This window comes from Globicephala melas, chromosome 3 (assembly GCF_963455315.2).
Source record: "Globicephala melas chromosome 3, mGloMel1.2, whole genome shotgun sequence".
In the NCBI taxonomy this organism is placed as follows: Eukaryota; Metazoa; Chordata; class Mammalia; order Artiodactyla; family Delphinidae; genus Globicephala; species Globicephala melas.
The window spans coordinates 55,459,927-55,485,449 of NC_083316.1; the positions used below are offsets into that span (position 1 = coordinate 55,459,927).

General features: G+C 37.4%; 1 protein-coding gene across 2 annotated transcripts in view; it reads right to left on the minus strand.

Annotated features, from left to right (window-relative positions):
* SMN2 (survival of motor neuron 2, centromeric) overlaps positions 1-25,523 on the minus strand; it is a 46,453-nt gene that overhangs the window by 4,302 nt on the left and 16,628 nt on the right. For both annotated transcript variants that reach the window (XM_070045148.1, XM_030845117.3), the window contains exons 4-9: positions 24,770-24,970; positions 24,465-24,620; positions 22,901-22,981; positions 21,700-21,810; positions 9,652-9,702; positions 1,660-1,685 (exon numbers count right to left, since the gene is read on the minus strand). In XM_070045148.1, the coding sequence (XP_069901249.1) occupies positions 9,655-9,702; positions 21,700-21,810; positions 22,901-22,981; positions 24,465-24,620; positions 24,770-24,970 (597 nt within the window). In that variant the 3' untranslated portion in view covers positions 1,660-1,685; positions 9,652-9,654. The remainder of the gene's footprint in view (positions 1-1,659; positions 1,686-9,651; positions 9,703-21,699; positions 21,811-22,900; positions 22,982-24,464; positions 24,621-24,769; positions 24,971-25,523) is intronic.

Here is a 25,523-nt window from a genome sequence, read left to right on the forward strand (position 1 = left end):
CTGCAAACCTCTGGTCACATTACCAGCTGATCAGTACATAACCTTATGCGTGTTACTGTTGCAAGACACACTATTTCATATATATTGTTGATTCAACAACACTTAACTCATGGCCAACAGCACTACAACTCATGCCTGAACACATCTAACACATGTATTCTCCTTGTAAGGCACATCACAGCCTTCTTGCACTTGGGAACATTAGATATCACTACAGCACAATACTTGGGGGCTATTTTAAAGAGTGAAGTCAAAAGGCGCAAAAGACAGAAAAATGTAGAACTAAATAGATTGTGAAAATGACCTTTGTTTATAGTACGAAAGCTGAAAAAAGAAAACAGAGCACTACATTTTCAGCTTTATCTCAGCTGAAAATGTCTGTCAGGTGACTCAAATTTTTCACCCTCTGCATGTGTCCATGAATGATGGTGAAGGCGCCACAAATAATGACTTCGGGATTACAGATAAATTTTAGCAAGCTAGCAAATTTGCAAATATAGAATCTATGAATAATGAGGACATCTGTATATAAAATTTTATAAGCAAAAGTTGAAAAGAGAAAGTAAGCACAAATATCTAAAATGATAATGGAAAAATTACCATATAGATACAGGAAAAAAATTAAACAGTAGAAGCATTAGAAGAAAAGCCTGAAAAGGCAGGATGATTCTGACTATATGAAAATTAAACACTATGACTACATAAAAAGCAAATATTTCTGTCAAAATGACAACAACCACTACAACCATAAGCAAGGTCAAAAGAAATGACAAGCTAGGAAAAAAGTATTTGTAACTCATAGCACAAAGAATTCTTGCAAATCAAAAAGGAAAAGCACACATCCCAGCTGAAAAGTAGGCAACGGTGATGTTTCTAAAGTTTTCAGATAAGAAAAGATACACAGTTCTCTTAAACACAAGAAAAGGTGCTGAACTTCACAATAATAAGATAAATAAATTATAAATACAATGAGACAATCATTTCCAACTACTAGACTGAGAAATATCCAAAGGTCTGATAAATTATTGGCTAGGGCTTCCCTGGTGGTGCAGTGGTTGAGAGTCCGCCTGCCGATGCAGGGGACACGGGTTCGTGCCCCGGTCCGGGAAGATCCCACATGCCACAGAGCGGCTAGGCCCGTGAGCCATGGCCGCTGAGCCTGCGCGTCCGGAGCCTGTGCTCCGCAACGGGAGAGGCCACAACAGTGAGAGGCCCGCGTACCGCAAAAAAAAAAAAAAAAAAAAATTATTGGCCAGACTGTGGGAAACAGAGACTCTCATACAATGTTGGTGGAAATGGAAATTAATACAATCTCTACTGAGAGCAATTTGGCAAAAATCTTTTAAAATTATAAATGTGTATCTTCTTCAATCCAGGAGTTCTAATTCTATAATCTAATTCTTGATTCTAATGCAATCTATTTAGATAATCTTAAGGATGTATTCAGACATCTACAAAAAGAATTATGTAAAAGAACACTGACTATAGTATTAAATAGCAAACAACTGGAAGCAATCTAAACTTCCATCCGTAAGAGTTCAATCAAATAAGTATGGTACACATCTGTATATAAGAATATCTTGCATATGTTTGAAACAAGACAGTTTTACATACTGATATGAAGCGTTCTCCAAGAAATACTGAGGAAAGAGTACTTACCTATTATAAAACACTATACGAATTACCTATAAAAATGGAAAAATAAAAAAGTTTAAAGGAGTTAGATGATATAGCTTACCAAGTGTACCTTCACTACATATTATTTATTTTTTATCGTCAGTAAAAGTACACAGCACAAAAATAGAATACAAAAGGGTATACCGTGAAGTTCATAATTCAAAAAGATACGTGTACCCCTATGCTCACAGCAGCACTATTCACAATAGCCAAGACATGGAAACAACCTAAATGTCCATCGACAGATGAATGGAAAAAGATGATGTGGTACACATATACAATGGAATATTACTCAGCCATTAAAAAGAATGAAATCATGCCATTTGCAGCAACATGTAAGGAGCTAGAGAGTACCATACTGAGTGAAGTAAGACAGAGAAAGACAAATACCATATGATATCACTTATATGTGGAATCTAAAATACAGTAAGCCCCCTCCCTGCATAACAAATGAGCTCTGTTCCAAGAGCGCGTTCGTAAGTCCAATTTGTTTGTAAGTCCAACAAAGTTAGCCTAGGTACCCAACTAACACAATTGGCTACATAGTACTGTACTGTAATAGGTTTATAATACTTTTCACACAAATTATACATAAAAAACAAACAAGAACAAAAAATAAAACTTAAAAAAATATTTTTATGTATGTATGTATGTATGTATGGCTGTGTTGGGTCTTCGTTGCTGCACGCGGGCTTTCTCTAGTTGCAGCAAGCGGGGGCTACTCTTCATTGTGGTGTGCGGGCTTCTCATTGCGGTGGCTTCTCTTGTTGTGGAGCACAGGCTCTAGGCACACAGGCTTCAGTAGTTGTGGCACGTGGGCTCAACAGTTGTGGTGCGCAGGCTTAGTAGTTGTGGCTCGCAGGCTCTAGAGCACAGGCTCAGTAGTTGTGGCGCATGGGCTTAGTTGCTCCGCGGCATGTGGGATCTTCCTGGACCAGGGCTAGAACCTATGTCCCCTGCATTGGCAGGCAGATGCTTAACCACTGCGCCACCAGGGAAGTCCCCCCAAATAAAACATTTTTAATCTTACAGTATAGTACCTTGAAAAGCACAGTAGTACACTACAGCAGCTGGCATAGAGGGGCACATTCACATCTTTGAAAGTTTGCAACCTGAAGGTTCATATGTAGGGGACTTCCTGTATGACACAAATGAACCTATCTATGAAACAGAAACAGAATCACGGATATAGAAACAGACTGGTGGTTGCCAAGGGGGAAGGGGCTGGGGGAGGGATGGAGTGGGAGGTTGGGGTTAACAGATGTAAGCTTTTATATATAGAATGGATACACAACAAGGTCCTACTGTATAGCACAGGGAACTATATTCAGTATCCTATGATAGACCATAATGGAAAATAAAAGAAAAAGACTGTATGTATAACTTTGCTGTATAGCAGAAATTAACACAACACTGCAAATCAACTATACTTCAATAAAAAAAATTAAGAAAAAAATTTTAAGGAGTAAGATGATATATCAATATCTTACCAAGTTTAACTTAATTACATATTTATTTTTTTACTGTCAGTAAATGTACACAGCACAAAAGAAGAAAAAATACAAAAAGGTATACTGTGAAGTTTCCCTCACATCCCTGTGTCTTCTAGTCCCTCTTCAGTAGTAACTAGACTATTGCCATGAGATGATAATCAATGCACACACATGCATATATGTAAACGTATATTTACACAAATGGCAGGAAGCAAAATACACACAGTTCTGCATCTTACTTTTTCATTTAAATATATTTCCCTATCAGATTGCTATACATAACAAACAATGTAGTTTAAGAAAAACACACACAAAAAAAGAATTAAAAGAATAAACTGAATAATGTTCAAAAACCGATTCAAACTATTTTAGAACTTTTATTTTATAAATGAATAACAATGGAGAAATAATTTAAATAAACTATAACAAGTAGATACTCTAATTACGATAAGTGTAAAGGATGAGGGCTTTAGTAACTATTTATTCTTTTGGGGAAGCAATATGACAACACATGATAATCTACAGCAGTAATTAGATTCCGAGGCCCAATACATGAAACTAATCAACAATTCACAGAAATAATTCTATGGAACTACAGTTTAACAAAAAAAGCCCAAAATAGACCTACTACTGTCATAGAGAAGTATATATATATATACACATACACACACACACACATACACACACATACCAATAACCCCAAATCTGACATATGAACCTTATGTACTTGAGAGATAGGGTGTAATATCATTGTTTAGCACATTTTGTTTTAACCATCACAACAGATTAATCTTTCAAAATGAAAAGGTGATGCAATGAATTGTGCCATCCAACCAAGTATTCAAAAAAATGATAAAATGTCTGTTTAAAAATAGGAGGAATAGTTGGTAGTGTACTTGTTTTCCTGTGATAGGTTATAAAACTGGGCACAGGGCTTCCCTGGTGGCGCAGTGGCGGAGAGTCCGCCTGCCGATGCAGGGGACGCGGGTTCGTGCCCCGGTCCGGGAAGATCCCACATGCCGCGGAGCGGCTGGGCCCGTGAGCCATGGTCGCTGGGCCTGCGCGTCCGGAGCCTGTGCTCAGCAACGGGAGAGGCCACAACAGTGAGAGGCCCACGTACCACACACAAAAAAAAAAAAAAAAAAAAAAAAAACTGGGCACAATTTATGATGCAACTGTTTCCAGACATTGGGCAACAGAGAGCACAGGGTGAGATTCTTGAGAAAGGGAAACAGGTGAGCTTTGCATTCACCCTCTTTGGCTGGACACAATTTCCAAACTGCAGCATGAAAGGTGGAGCCTGAGTAGAGAGTACTGTTCTTCCTGGGTGGGGGGAAGAAACAGGGATTGGAGTCTAGGCTCTGGAATAAGGCAGATGGAATTTGAGGAGGTAAGGTCTAGAGAGGAGGGACTTAAAGAGAAGGAGCCCCAAAAATCTGTGTAGGATTCCCACTTAGGTCCTTGCCCAAATCCTAAATTATGCACGTGTAGGACAAGACTCCACAGAGCCGGGCAGAAGCAGTTGCTGGGGGGCTGAGAGCTGGAGAGAGTTCTGAAGTCACACAGAGTTCTACCACTTACTATGTGGTCCAAAGCAAGTCATTTGGGAATAATAATAGTAACTAACTTGAGAGTGCTATTAAGATTCAATGAGGGACTGCCCTGGTGGTGCAGTGGTTAAGAATCCGCCTGTCAATTCAGGGGACATGGGCTTGATCCCTGACCCGGGAAGATCCTACATGCCGCGGGGTGACTGAGTCCACGTGCCACAACTACTGAAGCCTGCACACCTAGAGCCCGTGCTCTGCAACAAGAGAAGCCACTGAAATGAGAAGCCCACGCACTGCAATGAAGAGTAGCCCCTGCTCTCTGCAACTAGAGAAAGCCCGTGAGCAGCAACAAAGACCCAACACAGCCATAAATAAATAAATAAATTTATTTTTTAAAAAAAAGATTCAATGAAATAACAATGTCTAGCAACACACAGTAATCATTCAAAAAATATAGCTATTATTACTTGTAAAGGAAGAAAAATATGATGTGACAGTTTCTAGTTTCCTTTACAATAAAAACCCAACTAACACAGAGCTAAGAGTCTACTGAAACCAGGTTCTATAAAGTAAGATTTTTTTTTTACAAATTTAATTTAAATGTTTATTATAAATTTTACAGTAAAAGTAAAATGAACCATATCCTAGAAGTCAAAATTCTACCTACAGGTAATGGCAAGAGTAGGGAAACTAGAGAGTCCAAATTTTACCAAACAATGTACAACTTTCCAGATCAGCAGCTTAACTGGAAAAAACATGAAGTTCGTAAGCAAACAAATTTCAAATCAAATCCCTGCTCCCCTAACTAACAACTGACTGGTATCAAACAAGGTAGCTATGCTATCTTTTATATATATATATATAAAAAATAAGATTAACCAGAAGTATTTATCTAAACACAAAGACTCATTAATATTCAGGTTCACTGCTTCACATCTTTCTTCTTCTGCCTAGAAACCAAGTTTTATTTAAAGTAGAATGCAGCTCAACCCTAAATTATATGCCATTTTAAAATATAAAAGGTCAATTTATGTGTCACAATAACTAGTAATGAAAGGATCAGAACTTCGAAGCTCAGAAAATTACTTTCTCCTACAGTATGGAGGTTCCTTAAAAAACTAAAAATAGAGCTACCATATGATCCAGTAATCCCACTCCTGGGCATATATCTAGAGAAAGCTCTAATTTGAAAAGATACATGCACCCCAATGTTCATAGCAGCACTATTTACAATAGCCAAGACATGGAAGCAACCTAAATGTCTATTGAAAGATGAATGGATAGAGAAGATGTGGTATATACATATACAATGGAATATTACTCAGGCATTAAAAAGAATGAAGTAATGCCATTTGCAGCAACATGGGTGGACGCAGAGATTATCATACTGAGTGAAGTAAGTCAGACAGAGAAAGACAAACATCATATGATATGACTTAGATGTGGAATCTAAAAAAATGAACTTATTTACAAAATAGAAATAGACTCACATAGAAAACAAACATGGTTACCAAAAAGGAAAGGGGAAACAGGGATAAGTTTGGAATTTGGGATTAACAGATACACACTATTACATATAAAATAGATAAACAACAAGGACCTACTGTATAGCACTGGGAACTATATTCAATATCTTATAATAATATATAATGGAAAAGAATCTGAAAAAGAATGGGTATACATACATGTATATGTATAACTGAAATCACTTTGCTGTACACCTAACACACTGTAAATCCAACTATACTTCCATTTAAAAAAATAAAAAAAAAAAAAGAAAGAAAAGAAATTAGTTTCTCCAAAAGCTTCTCCAACTATATTACTTGGTGTCTTCAAAATATGTTACATATATAATCTCAGGACAATAGCTGAACCCACAAGTAATAAGAATTTAAAACAATCCTGTGCAAAAGAGAACATACTGTATGATTACAGTTCTAAACTAAGTAAAACTAATCTTTGTTCATAGAGGTCAGAATGGTGATTGCCAGGATAGGTAAGTGTGGTGAATGACTAGAAAGGGGTACAAAGGAACTTCTGGACTGAGGGAAATGTTCTTTTATCTTGATGTAGTAACAATGATATACCTTCTCAAAACTGATCAAACTCTTCACTTTAAATCTGTGCATTTTAAAAAAAAGTTTATTTATTTATTTAATTTTTGGCTGCATTGGGTCTTCATTGCTGCGTGCAGGCTTTTCTCTAGTTGAGGTGAGCTGGGGCTACTCTTCGTTGCGGTGCGTGGGCTTCTCATTGCGGTGTCTTCTCTTGTGGAGCACGGGCTCTAGGAGCGCGGGCTTCAGTAGTTGTGGCATGCGGGCTCTAGAGTGCAGGCTCAGTAGTTGTGGCACACGGGCTTAGCTGCTCCGCGGTATGTGGGATCTTCCCCAACCAGGGCTTGAACCCGTGTCCCCTGCATTGGCTGGCAGATTCTTAACCACTGCGCCACCAGGGAAGTCCCAATCTGTGCATTTTACTGTATATAAATTAACCTCAAAAAAAGTATTTGGAAAAAAAAATGAGAGCGATGTAAAAATGTTCTTGAATCCTCTTGCAAGGCCACAATTCATACACAAAAATGATAAAACACCAAGTATTTTGTGAAATACCTGAATACTGAATGTCTTCTACTGATTGCAGTATATAAACATGGATTTCTGCAGAAGCAGAAGTTGCTCTGGTTAAACTTTCAGAATTTTATTTCTGAATTGAATTCATAGTTTTCCATTCACCAAGAGCTTCAAACAACACATAACTTACGTTCATAACCATTAACCCTGTAGTTTATTTCTGTTAATGGCAACCATACAGAAAAGCTAAACTTACAACATGACTCAGATAAAGTAATCTCTGGCTGATCCCTTAATGAAGGTACTCTTCAATTATGGCATCTCACCTTCTATTTGCCTATCTTCTGAATATAGGTACAGACCATGGAATTTTCCATCTAGGATTCTTCATAACCACAAGGACAATTACTATAGTGAAAGCCAGAAAACAAGCTGTTTTGACTTCATTTTCTCTCTTCTTTGACATTCCCTCCAATCTGTGCTCTAAGCCCATTCTAGACTTCAAAAAACCATGCCAGATACTGTAGACATGATGAAGAATGAGATGTAGTGCCTTGCCTCTAATGACAGAGGAAAGACAGATATATAAACAATAAAGATATTATACTGTGAAAAGCTATGTAATAGAAATAAGCAGAGAACAGATGCAAAGAGGGGAACTTACATGGATGGAGAACGGATAACAGTGGTATGACATTTGGGCCAGCCTTAGGCCTTGAAACACACTGCCCTAATGCTTCTAGCTTGTGCATTCTCTGCCTGGAATACTTCAGCCCACTTCATCCCCTGCCTAGTTTTTCTATTCATCTCTTTAGACTTAGCTGAATAACCTAGCTGAAGAACTTCAATTGAATAAAACTGACTTTAATCGAAGAATGAAATACAGGTAACTATACTTTTAAATGTGAGGATTTATATAATTTAAAAAATGTCCCTCCCAGGAATGCATAGATTTTGAAAAGATGTTTTTCAAAATTTGCTTTTCAAGGCAACATGGAAACATCCACTAAGAATCATAATGTCCACAACCTTTTATTAAATAGTCACAACACAGAAAGTTACCCTAATGCTGTGACAGAATAGAACCGAGTACTACATATAAGAAGGTAGTTACTAATGTTATTGAGAATGCCAAAAGCTACTGAACTAAAGGAAGAGTGGCATAACATACAGGCAAACAAGCTGATAGAAAGAATACATAAAAACATTAAAAATGTGATATTAAGTGGGGATATATATACACACAGACATGCACAAAATACTGATGACAAACATCAAAATATGGATGAATATGGACCAAAAGTGTAAAATAATATGTAAAAAGGGAATACAATAGACACATAGATTTTACTAATTTAGTTAAAAATACTGAACACTTTTCTTATGTACTTTTCAAACACACAGAAAATAGAAAAAAATAGTACAATGAACATCCATATGAACACCACTGAGATTCAATAACAGCCATATATGCTTCATGCACACACATATATACATTTTGCTAAATCATTTAGAAATGTATTACAAACACTGTAACACTTCACTTCTAAATACTTCAGTATGCAAATTTAAAGACCTTCTTCCAGAAACTACAACACCCTTATCACAGCTCATAAAATTAGCAATAGTTATCTAATATCATTTAAAATCCAGTCTATATTCAAATTTCCTCAACCCCCAAGTCTCTTACAAATCGCTTTTCAAAACCAGGGTCTAATGAATAATGAAGGATGCCACATTGTATTTGGCTGTTATATCTCAAGTCACTTTTAATCTGGAATAGTTACCTACTCCATGTCATTTTTTCTTTCATGACACTGAATTTTTGAAGAAAGGAGGCCAGTTATCTTCTACAACATGCCACGTTCTGGACCTGTCTGATCATTTCTTTTGTGGTGTCATTTAACTTGTTGCTCTATCCCCAGTATTTCTGATAAATGGGAAAGTAGATCCTAAAGGTTTGTTTAAATTCCACTTAAACTTTTTTGACCATAACACTTCATAGGTAATACAGTGTATTTCATACTGCATCTCAAATGAAAAAGGAAGTCTGACTGTCTGATTACAGTGACGCAAAATTTCATCTCTGATTCTAAGGATCTCTTTATTATAAAGGTATGTTTTCCTTTCAATACAACCAACCAACAAGTATTTGCTGAGATGATACTTTGACATCATAAGAATTCTAGAGGGGATTTAGATCAATATTTTATCAAATAGTTTTTGCATCAAAATGTCTTTAATATTGTTTTACATTAACTTTTCTACTTTTCAATATTTTAATTTTTAAACATATATTTTCTACAAACTACAAAATTTATAAAAAAGTAACATTCTCTTTTATAATGATGGTAGACTTACTCCTTAATTGAAATGTGAGTGCCTTCTTTCTTTATGACTTTGTTTGAAACCCTGTAAGGAAAATAAAGGCATTTAGAAGCATAGAACACGGGAGAAAATATTTGCAAATGAAGCAACTGACAAAGGATTAATCTCCAAAATATACAAGCAGCTCATGCAGCTCAATATCAAAAAAACAAACAACCCAATCCAAAAATGGGCAGAAGATCTAAATAGACATTTCTCCAAAGAAGATATATAGATTGCCAATAAACACATGAAAGGATGTTCAACATCACTAATCATTAGAGAAATGCAAATCAAAACTACAATGAGGTATCACCTCACATAGGTCAGAATGTCCATCATCAAAAAATCTACAAACAGTAAATGCTGGAGAGGGTGTGGAGAAAAGGGAACCCTCTTGCACTGTTGGTGGGAATGTACATTGATACAGCCACTATGCAGAACAGTATGGAGGTTCCTTAAAAAACTAAAAATAGAATTACCATATGACCCAGCAATCCCACCCTGAGAAAACCATAATTCAAAAGGAGTCATGTACCACAATGTTCATTGCAGCACTATTTACAATAGCCAGGACATGGAAGCAACCTAAGTGTCCATCGACAGATGAATGCATAAAGAAGATGTGGCACATATATACAGTGTAATATTACTCAGCCATAAAAAGAAATTGAGTTATTTGTAGTGAGGTGGATGGACACAGAGTCTGTCATACAGAGTGAAGTAAGTCAGAAAGAGAAAAACAAATACCGTATGCTAACACATATATGAGGAATCTAAAAAAAAAAGAAAAAGTGGTTCTGATGAACTTAAGGGCAGGACAGGAATAAAGACGCAGACACAGAGAATGGACTTGAAGACACGGGGGGGGGGAAGGGTAAGCTGGGACAAAGTGAGAGAGTAGCATTGACATATATACACTACCAAGTGTAAAACAGCTAGCTAGTGGGAAGCAGCTGCATCGCACAGGGAGATCAGCTTGGTGCTTTGTGACAACCTAAGGGATAGGGAGGGTGGGAGGGAGACGCAAGAGGGAGGGGATATGGGGATACATTATACATATAGCTGATTCACTTTGTTATACAGCAGAAACTAACACAACATTGTAAAGCAATTATATTCCAATAAAGATGTTTAAAAAAAAAAAGAACACACATTTTATACAGAAGTGAACATTTTGTTTCACATAAGACATTTCATTAATTCTCTTTAACAAAATATCATCAGAAAATAAATTTACAGCCTTCAAATGTACTTTAAAAGTGACTCCAAAGTAAACAATTATTAGGCTGCAATTAAGAAAGTTTTCTTCTTTCACTAAGTCTGAAGATGTTCCTGAGCCAACTTATATCTTATTTTCTGTCAAATATAATATATAATGTGTCACACTCATTTATTAAAATAAAACCATTAAAAACCAGTACTCACTAGACAAAAATATTTTAGAAGTTCAAAAAAAAAAATCAAGACTCAAATATTTACTGTTTTTCCTGGTCATACTTAGCACAAATGTCCTACTCCTCTCTTCTCCCTTCTGGCCTCAATACCTTCTATCTTTCCCTACATATATACTAGCTTTCGACTTCACCATTAATCTATATCTTTGAGGCCACAAGATATATTAAAAGGGATTTGTTACTAATAAGTACCAAAGTTAGAGCCTGTGCTATGTTATTTCAATAACATTACTCTCATTCATCTGCATTCTGTTAGGATTTCTAGAAAAAGAAAAATGTATAGGTTAAGAGCTAGACCCAAATCCTGTCTGGCTGCTCTCATGGGAACAGGTTAGTAATGGAAAAGTTGTCAATCGTGTATGCTTCTGTGGAGCAATGGCTAAGAATCGCTACCTGAAGGCAACACTCTCTAAAACACACATAAGCTATTGGAAAACACGACAATGAACAGTAGCTGCTTCTTTTTAATGGTAAAAATTTCCAAGAGACAAAAATGCAAGATCTAGGAAATGGCAATTTGTTTACACTTCTGAATATGAACATAGGTTTATATTTTAATTTATGCAGATAGACAAATAATACTGCAAAAAGTAAAGATCATTTCTCTGGAACAAGTTAATCATAGCTTAGCCCTGAATTTGTGGCATATGTACTGGACAAGGCTGCTTTCCTAGGAACTGGTGCTTGAACTCACAAAAGAAACAGAAACATCTGCATTTTGTTGGTTAGGACCAGAGTTCAAAGTCTGTTGAAAATCTGCTAGGTTTTTTTTTTTTTTTTTTTTTTTCTGCGGTACGCGGGCCTCTCACTGTTGTGGCCTCTCTCGTTGCGGAGCACAGGCTCCGGACGCGCAGGCTCAGCGGCCATGGCTCACGGGCCCAGCCGCTCCGTGGCATGTGGGATCTTCCCGGACGGGGGCATGAACCCGTGTCCCCTGCATCGGCAGGCGGACTCTCAACCACTGCGCCACCGGGGAAGCCCTCTGCTAGGTTTTAATAACAGTACAATCAAGTATGTGAAATATGAATGTTTATGAGTACAATTAACCAACTTTAATTTTCATCCAGGTCATCCTTCAAATCAAATATATTCTGACACGTTAGAACATTCATATTTTTTAACTGCTGCTAGAGTTATCAAAGAAGAAAGCAATAAGGTGTATAACTATTTAAGGCTGTGGTAAAACAAACATTTTCAAGTTGCGCCAGTGGCAATACACATGGAAAGAATTGTGGAAAGGCAGTCAACAGTATCAAAAGCTACTAAAATGTTTAAAAACTATACTAAAATAAAATGTTTATACTTTTTGACCCAATAATGATACTTCCAGATGTCATAAGGAAATAATCTGCAAGAAGCTTTATATATAAGAATGGTTATCTAATTACCAGAGGAAAAACTTGCTAATGTTCAACATTTAGCAAATGATGAACTTATTCTGAACCAGACTTACTATGAACCAGGCACTATTCCAGATGCTAAAGATCCAAGGTTATAAGACAGACAAGGTCCCTGCTCCCGTGGAGCTCAACATTCTACTGGAAGGAGACAGATAAACAGGTAAAGAAAATCATACCAAGAACGATAAATGCCACACAGAGAATCTAAGTGGGGTGATATAATAGAGAATGAGGGCGGATCACTTCTAGTTTAATCAGGAAGATGAAACTTCAGTTGAGATCTGAGCAACAAGCCAGACAAGTGAAATACAGGATAACAGCTTTCCAGACTAAAGAATAATGAGTGCAAAGGCCCAGAAGAAGGTATAAATCCAGACATGAGCAAGAAAAGAGGCCAGTGTTGCAGGAGTGTACTGAGTAAGAAGAGTGTGGAGGAACTTCCCTGGTGGTCCAGTGTGTAAGACTCTATGCACCCAATGCCCAGGTTCGATCCCTGGTCGGGGAACTAGATCCTGCATGCATGCTGCAATTAAGAGTCCACATGCCACAACTAAGAAGTCTGCATGGTGCAACTAAAGATCTCGCATGGTGCAACTAAGACCCCATGCAAATAAATAAATAAATATTTGAAAAAATAAAATATCACTCTAGCTGCTGTATTCAGAATGGATTTGGCAGGATGGGACATGAAATTTCATAAGCAAAAAGAATACTTGGGATCTGCTGCAGTAAGGTAAGAGATAATGATGTCTTATCCAGAATATATAAAGAGCTATTACAACTCATCAACAAAAAGACAAATAACCTATTTAAAAAATAGGCAAAGGATGTGAATAGACAGTTCTCCAAAAAAGATATATAAATGGCCAACAAGCACATGAAAAGATGCTCAACATCGTTTAGTCATTAGGGAAATGCAAATCAAAACCATTATAACGTTATCACTTCATACCCACTAGGATGGCTATAATCAAACAAGGAGACAATAGTAAGTGTTGGTGACGATGTGGAGAAATAGGAACCCTCACACATCGCTGGTGGTTATAATAAAATGGTGCAGTCACTTTATTTATTTACTTATTTATTCTTTAAAGACTTTTTTTTAATGTGTACCATTTTTTAAAAGTCTTTATTGAATTTGTTACAATATCGCTTCTGTTTTATGTTTTGTTTTTTTAGCTGAGAGGCATGTGGGATCTTAGCTCCCTGACCATGGTTCCGCTACAGCGATCTTTTGAACCAGCAATTCTACACCTAAATATATATCGAAGAAAACTGAAAATATACATCCATACAAAATTTTATACACAAATGGTGATAACAGAATTATTCATTGTAGCCAAAAAGATGAGACAACCCAAATGTCCATCAACTGATGAATGGATAAGCACAATGTGGTACATCCATGCAATTAAAAGAAATGGGGACCTGAACGAACTTTTAGCCAATATATCTCGGTTAAAAAAAGAGATGATAGTAATTGAATGGGTATTAGTGGAGAGAAATCAAAGTGCATTGATTCAGGATCTGTATGGAAATGGTCAACAGAACTTTCTTACAAATTGGTTATAAAAAGTGAAGGAATAGATTCAATGCAATCCCTATCAAACTACCACTGGCATTTTTCACAGAACTAGAACAAAAAATTTCCCAATTTGTATGGAAACACAAAAGACCCTGAGTAGCCAAAGCAATCTTGAGAACGAAAAATGGAGCGGGAGGAATCAGGCTCCCTGACTTCGGACTATACTACAAAGCTACAGTAATCAAGACAGTATGGTACTGGCACAAAAACAGAAAGATAGATCAATGGAACAGGATAGAAAGCCCAGAGGTAAACCCACGCACATATGGACACCTTATCTTTGATAAAGGTGGCAGGAATGTACAGTGGAGAAAGGACAGCCTCTTCAATAAGTGGTACTGGGAAAACTGGACAGATACATGTAAAAGTATGAGATTAGATCACTCCCTAACACCATACACAAAAATAAGCTCAAAATGGATTAAAGACCTAAATGTAAGGCCAGAAACTATCAAACTCTTAGAGGAAAACATAGGCAGAACACTCTATGACATAAATCACAGCAAGATCCTTTCTGACCCAACTCCTAGAGAAATGGAAATAAAAACAAAAATAAACAAATGGGACCTAATGAAACTTCAAAGCTTTTGCACAGCAAAGGAAACCATAAACAAGACCAAAAGACAACCCTCAGAATGGGAGAAAATATTTGCAAATGAAGCAACTGGCAAAGGATTAATCTCCAAAATTTACAAGCAGCTCATGCAGCTCAATAACAAAAAAACAAACAACCCAATCCAAAAATGGGCAGAAGACCTAAATAGACATTTCTCCAAAGAAGATATACAGACTGCCAACAAACACATGAAAGGATGCTCAACATCACTAATCATAAGAGAAATGCAAATCAAAACTACAATGAGATATCATCTCACACCAGTCAGAATGGCCATCATCAAAAAATCTAGAAATAATAAATGCTGGAGAGGGTGTGGAGAAAAGGGAACACTCTTGCACTGCTGGTGGGAATGTGAATTGGTTCAGCCACTATGGAGAACAGTATGGAGGTTCCTTAAAAAACTACAGATAGAACTACCATATGACCCAGCAATCCCACTACTGGGCATATACCCTGAGAAAACCAAAATTCAAAAAGAGTCATGTACCAAAATGTTCATTGCAGCTCTATTCACAATAGCCCGGAGATGGAAACAACCTAAGTGCCCATCATCAGATGAATGGATAAAGAAGATGTAGCACATATATACAATGGAATATTACTCAGCCATAAAAAGAAACGAAATTGAGCTATTTGTAATGAGGTGGATAGACCTAGAGTCTGTCATACAGAGTGAAGTAAGTCAGAAAGAAAAAGACAAATACCGTATGCTAACACATATATATGGAATTTAAGAAAAAAAAATGTCATGAAGAACCTAGGGGTAAGACAGGAATAAAGACACAGACCTACTGGAGAAGGACTTGAGGATATGGGGAGGGGGAAGGGTGAGCTGTGACAGGGCGAGAGAGAGTCATGGACATATACACACTAACAAACGTAAGGTAGATAGCTAGTGGGAAGCAGCCGCATGGCACAGGGATATCGGCTCGGTGCTTTGTGACCGCCTGGAGGGGTGGGATAGGGAGGGTGGGAGGGAGGGAGACGCAAGAGGGAAGAGATATGGGAACATATGTATATGTATAACTGATTCACTTTGTTATAAAGCAGAAACTAACACACCATTGTAAAGCAATTATACCCCAATAAAGATGTTTAAAAAAAAAAAAAGTGAAGGAAAGTGAGGAATCAATCAACGCTAACTCCACATTTGTGGCTTGAGAAACTGGTATTGCTAGTGCATCAATGTTACTGCTTACTGAGATGGAAAGGCTGTGGGAATAGAGGTGTATGAAATAACACTAACAGTTCAGTTTTGGCTATATTTGGTTTGAGATGTACCTAACAGACATCCATGTGGTGAGGGAAAATAGGCAGTTGGATAAACAAGTCTCAAATTCAGAGCTAGACATCTGAGAACTTCCAGTACAGACATGCCATTTTAAGTCCTAGAGCAGATGAGGTCACCTAGTGAGAGTTTATAGTTAGAGAAGAGAGGGCTATGGGTTGCGCATAAGAAATCCACAAAGATATTGGGTAGAGGAGGAAAAGCTGTTAAAGAAGTCTAAAAGGAGCAGCCAAGGAAGAAGGTAATGACTAGTAGATTAAAACGTGTTACCAAAGGCAGGAGAAAAAAGTCTTTCAAAAGTGTAGTCAAATATATTAAAATGTTGCTGAGAGGTAAGAGACATAAAGCAGAGAACTGACTGAGTCAGCAATCTGGAGGTAAAATCTCAATACAGGGCTTCCCTGGTGGCACAGTGGTTAAGAATCCACCTGCCAGTGCAGGGGACATGGGTTCGAGCCCTGGTCTGGGAAGATCCCACATGCTGTGGAGCAACTAAGCCCGCCCACCACAACTACTGAAGCCCGCGTGCCTAGAGCCTGGGCTCCGCAACAAGAGAAGCCACCGCAATGGGAAGCCACGCACCACAACGAAGAGTAGACCCCGCTCACTGCAACTAGAGAAAGCCCAGACGTAGCAACGAAGACCCAACATAGCCCAAAATAAATTCATTAATTAATTAAAAACAATCTTTAAAAACAAAAAAATCTCAATACAGTAGGAAAGACAGAAGTCTACCTGACAGGCCTGAAGAGAATGTGAGATAAGGAAGTAAAGAGGACAACTAGAGAGAATTTTTTTTTTTTTGGTGGTACGCGGGCCTCTCACTGTCGTGGCCTCTCCCGTTGTGGAGCACAGGCTCCGGACGCACAGGCTCAACAGCCATGGCTCACGGGCCTAGCCGCTCTGCGGCATGTGGGATCTTCCCGGACTGGGGCACGAACCCGTGTCCCCTGCATCGGCAGGCAGACTCCCAACCACTGTGCTATCAGGGAAGCCCCTAGAGATAATTTTTTGAAGAAGTTCATCTATGAAGCGGAGGAGAGAAATGATGTGATCACCAGGGAAGTTAGAAAGAATATATTTGAAGTAAATGGTCAGTAAATTTAGTGAAATTGGTCACCAACAGAATGACGAGTAAGAAAAGCCAACTTCTTTTTTTTTTTTTTTTTTGGCTGCACAACGTGGCATGCGGGATCTTAGTTCCCCAACCAGGGATCGAACCTGTGCTCCCTGCAATGGAAGCACGGAGTCCTAACCACTGGACTGCCAGGGAAATCCTGAACTAAACTCTTACAGAATGTCTTTATATATAGAAAGATGAACATAAAAACAATACATTTCTTATGAGCACTCATATATACCTGAACACAGAGAAAGAGATTTTGATAGGCTATACGGCAAACTAATATCAGTGGTGACCTCTGGAGAAGGGTAGAAACTGGGCCTGGCTTTTTTTTTTTTTAATTAATTTTTATTGGAGTACAGTTGATTTACAATGTTGTGTTAGTTTCTGCTCTAGAGCAAAGTGAATCAGTTATACATATATCCACTTTTTTAGATTCTATTCCTATATAGGTCATTACAGAGTATTGAATAAGAGTTCCCTGTGCTGTATAGTAGGTTCTTATTAGTTATCTATTTTATATATAGTAGTGTGCATATGTCAATCTCAGTCTCCCAATTTACGGGCATGGCTTTGATCACCAACAGAATTTTTGTCTCATCTTTAATTTTTGAAAATTTTACAAGGTTTTACATTTATCACGTGTAATTAACAAATATATATTTTTAAAGGATACAAAACAATGTAAATGGTATGAGGACACAAAACTATATTTAAAAAGTCAGTCACATAAGACTAAAGAGATATGACAACAAAAGGTAACACGTGGCCCTGGACTGAATTCTAGATTAAAAAACAACTTTCTTTTGTTGTAAAGGACACTCATAAGACAACTGGCAAAATTTGAATAAGGCCAGTAGATAAGATCATAGTATCAGTATTAATTGATTTAAGTTCCTGATTTGATAACTATATGGTGATTATACAAAAGAATGTTCTTCCTTTCAGGAAATACATAGTGTATTTAAATGCTAGGGGCACTGTATCTGCAACTGATTCTGAATAGCTTCGGGGGGAAAAATATAGATAGATACAGAGAAAGAGAGAGGAGAGAGAAGGAAAAATGAAATGACTGAGAAACCTAAAGGGGTAAAAAGTTGACATTTGGGGAACCTACACATGGAAATTCTTGTACTACTTTTGCAACTTTTCTGTAAGTCTGAAATTATTAAAACAACAACACCACACTTGTATTCTGGTTTGGTTACCTACCAAAGCTGAACCTTCACATACCATGTGATCCAGCAATTCCACTCCTAGGTATATACCCAAGAGAAATGAAAACGTACATCCTCACAAAAACTTGTACACGAATGTACATAGCAGCATTATTCATTACAGCCAAAAAGTGGAAACAACCCAAATGGATAAAATGTGATATACACAACGGAGTATTATTCGGCAATAAAAAATGAAGTACTGATACATGCTACAACACAGATGGATCTAGAAAACATTAGGCTGAGTGAAAAAGGATACACACAAAAGATCACATACAGTATGATTCTATTTATTCAAAATGCCCAGAATAGGCAAATCCAAAAGAAGACAGAAAGTAGTTTAGTCATTGCCTACTGCTGGGAGGTTGGGGAAAATGAGGGTATGTGATTTTCTTGGGGTTGGAGGGTAGATAATGAAATTATTCTAAAATTGATTGTAGGGACTTCCCTGGCGGTCCAGTGGTTAAGACTCTGTACTTCCAATGCAGGGGGCGCAGGTTCAATCCCTGGTCAGGGAACTAAGATCCCACATGCTGTGCAGTGTGACCAAAAACAAATAAAATGAAATGAAACAAAATGAAATGAAATAAAATTGATTATAGTGATGGCTACATAATTGTGAATATAATAAAAACTAAAACCACTGACCTGTGCACTTTAAATGGGTGACCTGTATACCATGTAAATTGTATCTTAATAAAGCTTAATTATTAAAAATATTTAATAGCCCCAAATTGGAAACAAACCAAATGTCCGTCAACGGTTAAAATGAATAAATAGATTATGGTATATGTATACAATGGAATGAAATACAGCTACAACCACACACAACAATGTAGATTAATCTCACAAAGTGTTGAGCAAAATAAGCCAGCCATAAAGGAGTATATGTGTGATTCTATTCACAAAATTAAAAAATTTGATGACATTATAAGTCAGGAAAAGGGTTACCCTTAGGAAAGGGATTGGTAATGACTAGAAGGGGATAAAAGGAAACTTTAGGATTGTGGTTTTTTTCTTGATATTAGCACTGATTACACAAATGTGATCACTTTGTGAAAATTCATCAATCTGTGGACTTCTGATATGTGTACTCTTCTGCCTGCATATTTCAATAAAAAGTTTACACTAACAACAACAACCAAACAAAGCCATGAACCTTTGCATGATATGAACCTGAAAACAAGGCAAAATATGGTACATCTGGGTACTAGAACTATGGATGAATTTTGCCCCCTCTACCTTTCCTGTCTAAAAAATTTTAAAGTAAACATAACTTGGGCTTCCCTGGTGGCGCAGTGGTTGAGACTCCGCCTGCCGATGCAGGGGACACGGGTTCGTGCCCTGGTCCGGGAAGATCCCACATGCCGTGGAGCGGCTACGCCCGTGAGCCATGGCCGCTGGGCCTGCGCGTCCGGAGCCTGTGCTCCGCAACGGGAGAGGCCACAGCAGTGAGAGGCCCGCGTACCACAAAAATAAATAAATAAACATAACTTATGCCAATACTTTATATATAATTATTTTTCAAAATACAGTTGGCCTTCTGTATCCACAGATTCCACATCTGCAGATTCAACCAACTGCAGATCAAAAGTATTAGAAAAAAGGAATTCCAGAAAGTTCCAAAAAGCAAAACTTTAATTTGCTACATACCAGCAACTACCTACATATCATTCACATTGTATTAGGTATTATAAGTAATCTAAAGATGATTCAAAGTACACAGGAGGATGTGTGTAGGTTATATGCAAGTAGTATGCCATTTTCTATAAGGGACGTGAGCATCCCCGAATTTTGGTACCTGCAGGGATCCTGGAGCCAATCGCCTGCAGATACCGAGAAACAACTATATTTCATAATTTACAGAAAACATGCAGAGAAATTTGAAGTGCAGAAGGGGGAAGCTTCGAAAGTTATCAGATGACTGGTCTCAAAACACAGTACGAACTATTAATTTAGTTTCCATTAACATTTCGGTCATTAAAAGTGCAACTTCATCATACTGTACAAATATATCAGGATTATACAACAGCTGAAGAGTAGCTTTAAAGTAAGAATATTGGTGGAGGAATGTACAGATGATATACTTATAAAATTACATCTTCAAGTCAGTTGTTTAGTTTCTTTTATATATTAGTTAACTAAAAATTCAAGTATCACATCATAATCTTAGCATGCCATATTAGTTTCATTTTTTAAAAACTTTAAAATTTCCTGCTAAATTACAATAGAACATGTCTGCAACAGATAGATGCATAAAACGAGAAGTTTGGAGCCTCAGTCCCTAAGGTCCAGTTTGGCATTTATCACACCAGACTTTCACTGTGCACAAAAATAACTTATTTTTTTGTCTTTCTTTTCCTTTTACTTGGGGGGGGGGGTAGGGGAGTTGGGGGTATTATCCTTCCTTTTTCCCTCTCCTACAACCCATTTTATTTCAAATCAAAATAGAAAGACTAATGAGATTAGAAAATAATTTAGAAAAAGTTTCACTAAATTAGAAAATGTACACATTCGTCCCTTGATAGCCATGGGGGGGGAATGAGTTCCAGGATACACCCCCATCCTGCCCTGCCACTGAACACCATAATCTGCGGATGCTCCAGTCCCTTATATAAAATGGCACAGTACTTGCATGTAACCTATGCACATCCTCTCATATACTTTAAATCATCTCTAGGTTACTTATAATATCTAATGCTATGTAAATAGTTGTCAGCATGCAGTAAATTCAAGTTTTGCTTTTTTGGAACTTTCTGGAATTTTTTTTCTTCGAACATTCACAGTTGGTTGAATGCATGGATGCGGAACCCATGGATACAGAGGGCCAACTGTAATAAAAATAACCTAATGATATGAAAGATTTTTAAATGCACTACAACTATACTTAGTGGGGACAATACAACAGTAATTTTAGCCTTAGATAGCTGTATTGTTTAAAACTGTAAGGTACAGACATACCTTGCTTTATTGTACTTTGCAGATACTGTATTCTGCACAAATTGAAGGCTGGGGCAACCCTGTGTTGTCAGATAGTAGCTAGCTTTTCTCGGCAATAAAATATTTTAAAATTAAGGTATGTACACTGCTTTTAAGACATAATGCTATTACATACGTACTAGAATACAGTATAGTGTAAACATAACATTTATACGTACTAGGAAACCAAAAAATTCATGACTCGCTTAATTGTGATGCTCACTTCATTGCAGTGGTCTGGAACTGAACCTGCCTATAGTTTTCAACTCTCAGGATCTACCTAACATAAGAAACCACTTTTTAGTCACAAACGAAACAAAGTCACAAAACCACAAAGTGACTGTCAGGAAAGATGCTGAGTGATCACTTACCATATAGTAACCAGTATGATAACCACTCATGTACCAAGAGATTAACATACTTCCCAAAGCATCAGCATCATCCAGAGAATCTGGACACATAGGAGGTGGTGGGGGAATTATCTGGAAATGGAAAAAGATACACTTTAAAATCAGTAGACAAAAACATAAGGTCTGGAAACCTATTTTACGTACAGAATGCTGGATGTTAGTTGTATCTTTCCCTACATTCCATGTCATCTCCTAGTTAAAATTTTTTTAAAAATCTGGGATTTGGAGAAAGCCAACCAGTAACAACAACAAGAGACCAATAAAATTAAATTGAATAAGAATCAAAAGGCAACAGGTCACATAAAATATTTAAACATTTTGCTTTCATTAGACCTATTTTTCTGTTCCATTATGAAGCTATAGGTAAAAGACAAAGGATAAATACTTCTATGGTTTTCCTCAAAAAACACCCACACAGCGTTTTCAAGTAAAAGTTCTGGCTAGAACATCTGCACGGCCCCCACCCCAATGCAGTCTGCCAAAAAGTGTCTTTGTATTTTGCCTATTGTTGATATCTGGACAGTCTACGTGATCAGACCATGCCTGGAAGGGTAAAACATTAATCCTAAGGTATGGTGTAAATAAATCCTTTTGGATAGGCGCTATCTCCCTTAGAATGAGATATTGCTGCCGGGAAGGAAGCATGAATAATATGGGCTATAAGAGAACTGAGTCTGGGTAGCAGAAGGTCATTAAAAACAAAAACCCTGGGACTTCCCTGGTGGCGCAGTAGTTAAGAATCTGCCTGCCAATGCAGGGGACATGGGTTGAAGCCCTGGTCAGGGAAGATCCCACACGCTGCAGAGCAACTAAGCCCGTGTGCCACAACTGCTCCTGCGCTCTAGAGCCCGCGAGCCACAACTACTGAGCCCGCACGCCTAGAGCCCGTGCTCCGCAACAAGAGAAGCCACCGCAGTGAGAAACCTGGGCACCGCAATGAAGAGTAGCCCCTGCTCACCACAACCAGAGAAAGCCGCGCACAGCAACGAAGACCCAACGCAGCCAAAAATAAAAAACAAAAACAAAAACAAAAAAACCCTGAAGTTTAGTCCGAATTTTTACCCATCAGAACCTGGCTGTGACATTTCTGAACTAACTATGTTCTGCTAAATCCCAAACTGTGTATGAAAGCAAAGTTTAATCTGAATTCTTTTGCACTTACTGGTGGTCCAGAAGGAAATGGAGGCAGCCAGGATGACGGGAAGGGTGGCGGCGGCGGCGGGCCCCTGAATTTTAGACCTGGCTGTAAAGAACATTTCAAAGAAAGACCAATTTAACAGTTTCAATATGTAAAGAGCAAAAAAGAATTCAATGTCAAAAGAATCGAAATAATTGTCCAGAATAATATCTATATTATTCATATCAAAACGGTTAAATAGAATTTCACGTACCAAATGCTGAAGTCATATATACTCATAAATTTAGGTTTTTCTCATTTCCTTTCTATGTAGACATTCAGGCAGTAAAGCCAAAGTAAGGAAAATTTAAAATTACCTAATAAATCAGAGACCGTATACTCAGCAAGACATTTCCATCATAAAAGACCAAAAGACCATATCTCCCACAATTTCATTAATTAAATTGCATAATCTATTGGATGTCCTTTCAATTACATATGCTAATTTAGAGCATATATTATAAAAATTAGTGTCTCTCACTTAACAAGAAAAATCAGCCCCCTGAGGCCAATGAAGCATGTTTATTATGTATATAAATTAAGAGGTCTGACCATTCTGAAAAATGTAATAGAATATAAACCTCAATAAGGAAGCTTTCAACAGGGAATCCTAAGGAAAAGTTTTAATGTCATGCTTGATTTTAAAAATCTTTATTATTATCACTGCCTGAAGAAATCAATGCTTTATACAAAACTACTGGATGGAGACTTTGATTCCATGATATAACCTAAAGTAAAAATACTTTTTGTTTAAGTTGATTTGCTACTGATAACCAAAAGAACCATGAATAAAAACAGCATTTACATTTTGCTCTACAAAACAGTCTGGGAGCTTCTTTGGATTTCACCTGTATCAGATGTAAATACTGTGTTCTCTTCCAATTTTTATATACCTTATACAAGTGACACAGAGAACTACAGCACAACATCCAGCTGATGATAAAATATTATACTTTCAAACTTAAGTTTGCTAAACTATTTTTTTTATTAATTTTTATTGGAGAATAGTTGCTTTACAATGTTGTGTTAGTTTCTGCTGTACAGCAAAGTGAATCAGTTATACATATATACATATATCCCCTCTTTTTTCGATTTCCTTCCCATTTAGGTCACCACAGAGCATTGAGTAGGGTTCCCTGTGCTATACAGTAGGTTCTTATTAGTTATCTATTTTACACATAGTAGAGTATATATATCAATCTCCAAAAGTTTGCTATTACTCTAATATACCTAATACTCTATTAAAATTGTTAGGAAAGGCTTTCATTATAAACTATTCTGCTTTACTATCTTATTTCCTTTACAAAGAATTCTCAGGTATGTATTTACAACATCTATGGAAAGCTACTAAAGTTTCATGAGGGAAATCCCTAGCAGTCCAGGTGGCCCGGGTTCAATCCCTGGTCCGGGAACTAAGATCCTGCAAGCTGCAGGGCGCAGCCAAAAAAAAAAAGTTTCGTGAGAAAAGCTACGAGTCACTTCATGGAGGGGCTGAATGTTCCAATACTATATGAACTATTTCCTGGAAAACCTTTTCTGGGTAGTTTACCTTTCCTGGTCCCAGACCTGGTCCTGGCATATGGGGTGGTGGAGGGAGAAAAGAGTTCCATGGAGCAGCTTTTGACTTGATGTTATTTGGTTTATTTACAGGAGACCTGGAGGAGTTCTCGCTTTCATCTGTTGAAATTTGACTTTCATTTTCATTCTTTTAAGAGAAAGAAATACATGTACTTTTGTTATAAAGGCATCATTAAGAAAAATATAATGCTTCAGGGGATCAAACTGACAACCAGTTATACTGCTTAATTTCTCATCTAGTTTCTGCTTCCAAGAATTCCATTTTTTTATCCTTACCTCCTGAGCATTCTGTTCTATATTATTAGCTACTTCAGAGGTTGTGGAAAGTAGATCAGACAGATTTTGCTCCTCTCTATTTCCATATCCAGTGTAAATGACAACACAGGTTTCTCTCTTAAAGTCAATCGAAGCAATGGTAGCTGGGTAAACACAGCCATCTTCTGACCAAATGGCAGCACATTTGTCACCAACTTTCCACTATAAGAGAAACCAAAGATAGACACATGCACATTTCTTTAAAAGAGGGTAAACTATAATCTTGTTTGGGTGGAGCGGGGTTGGGGGTGGAGGGGACAGTCTCTGGTTAACTGTTCTGGGAGGCAGAATGTTATAGTGAAAAAACTTGGGGCCAAAACCACAGAAATCTGAATTCTAATATAAATATAACATGACATAGTCCTGCCATTTATATAATCATGGACCAGTTTCTTAATCTCCTTGAGTCTTATTTTCCTCATCTGTTAAGTGGGTGTAGTATAATCTGCCTCACATATTTGTTGTGAAGAACAGAAAAGAGGGGAAGCATGTAAAGTGTCCAGTACGCTAGCCCAACACATAGCACGTGCTTATCAAACATCAGCTCTCTTCCCCCTTGGTAATGATGAAACTAAAGCAACTAATGAGACACCAAAATAATTAGCTTCTATGTGGACTGTTTTAAATAGCAGAAATGACTCTACCCAGAGTATCTGGTCCCCAGGTATTAACAGTTTTAGGATTTTTGAAGGAAAAAAAAAGGATACCTCTCTCA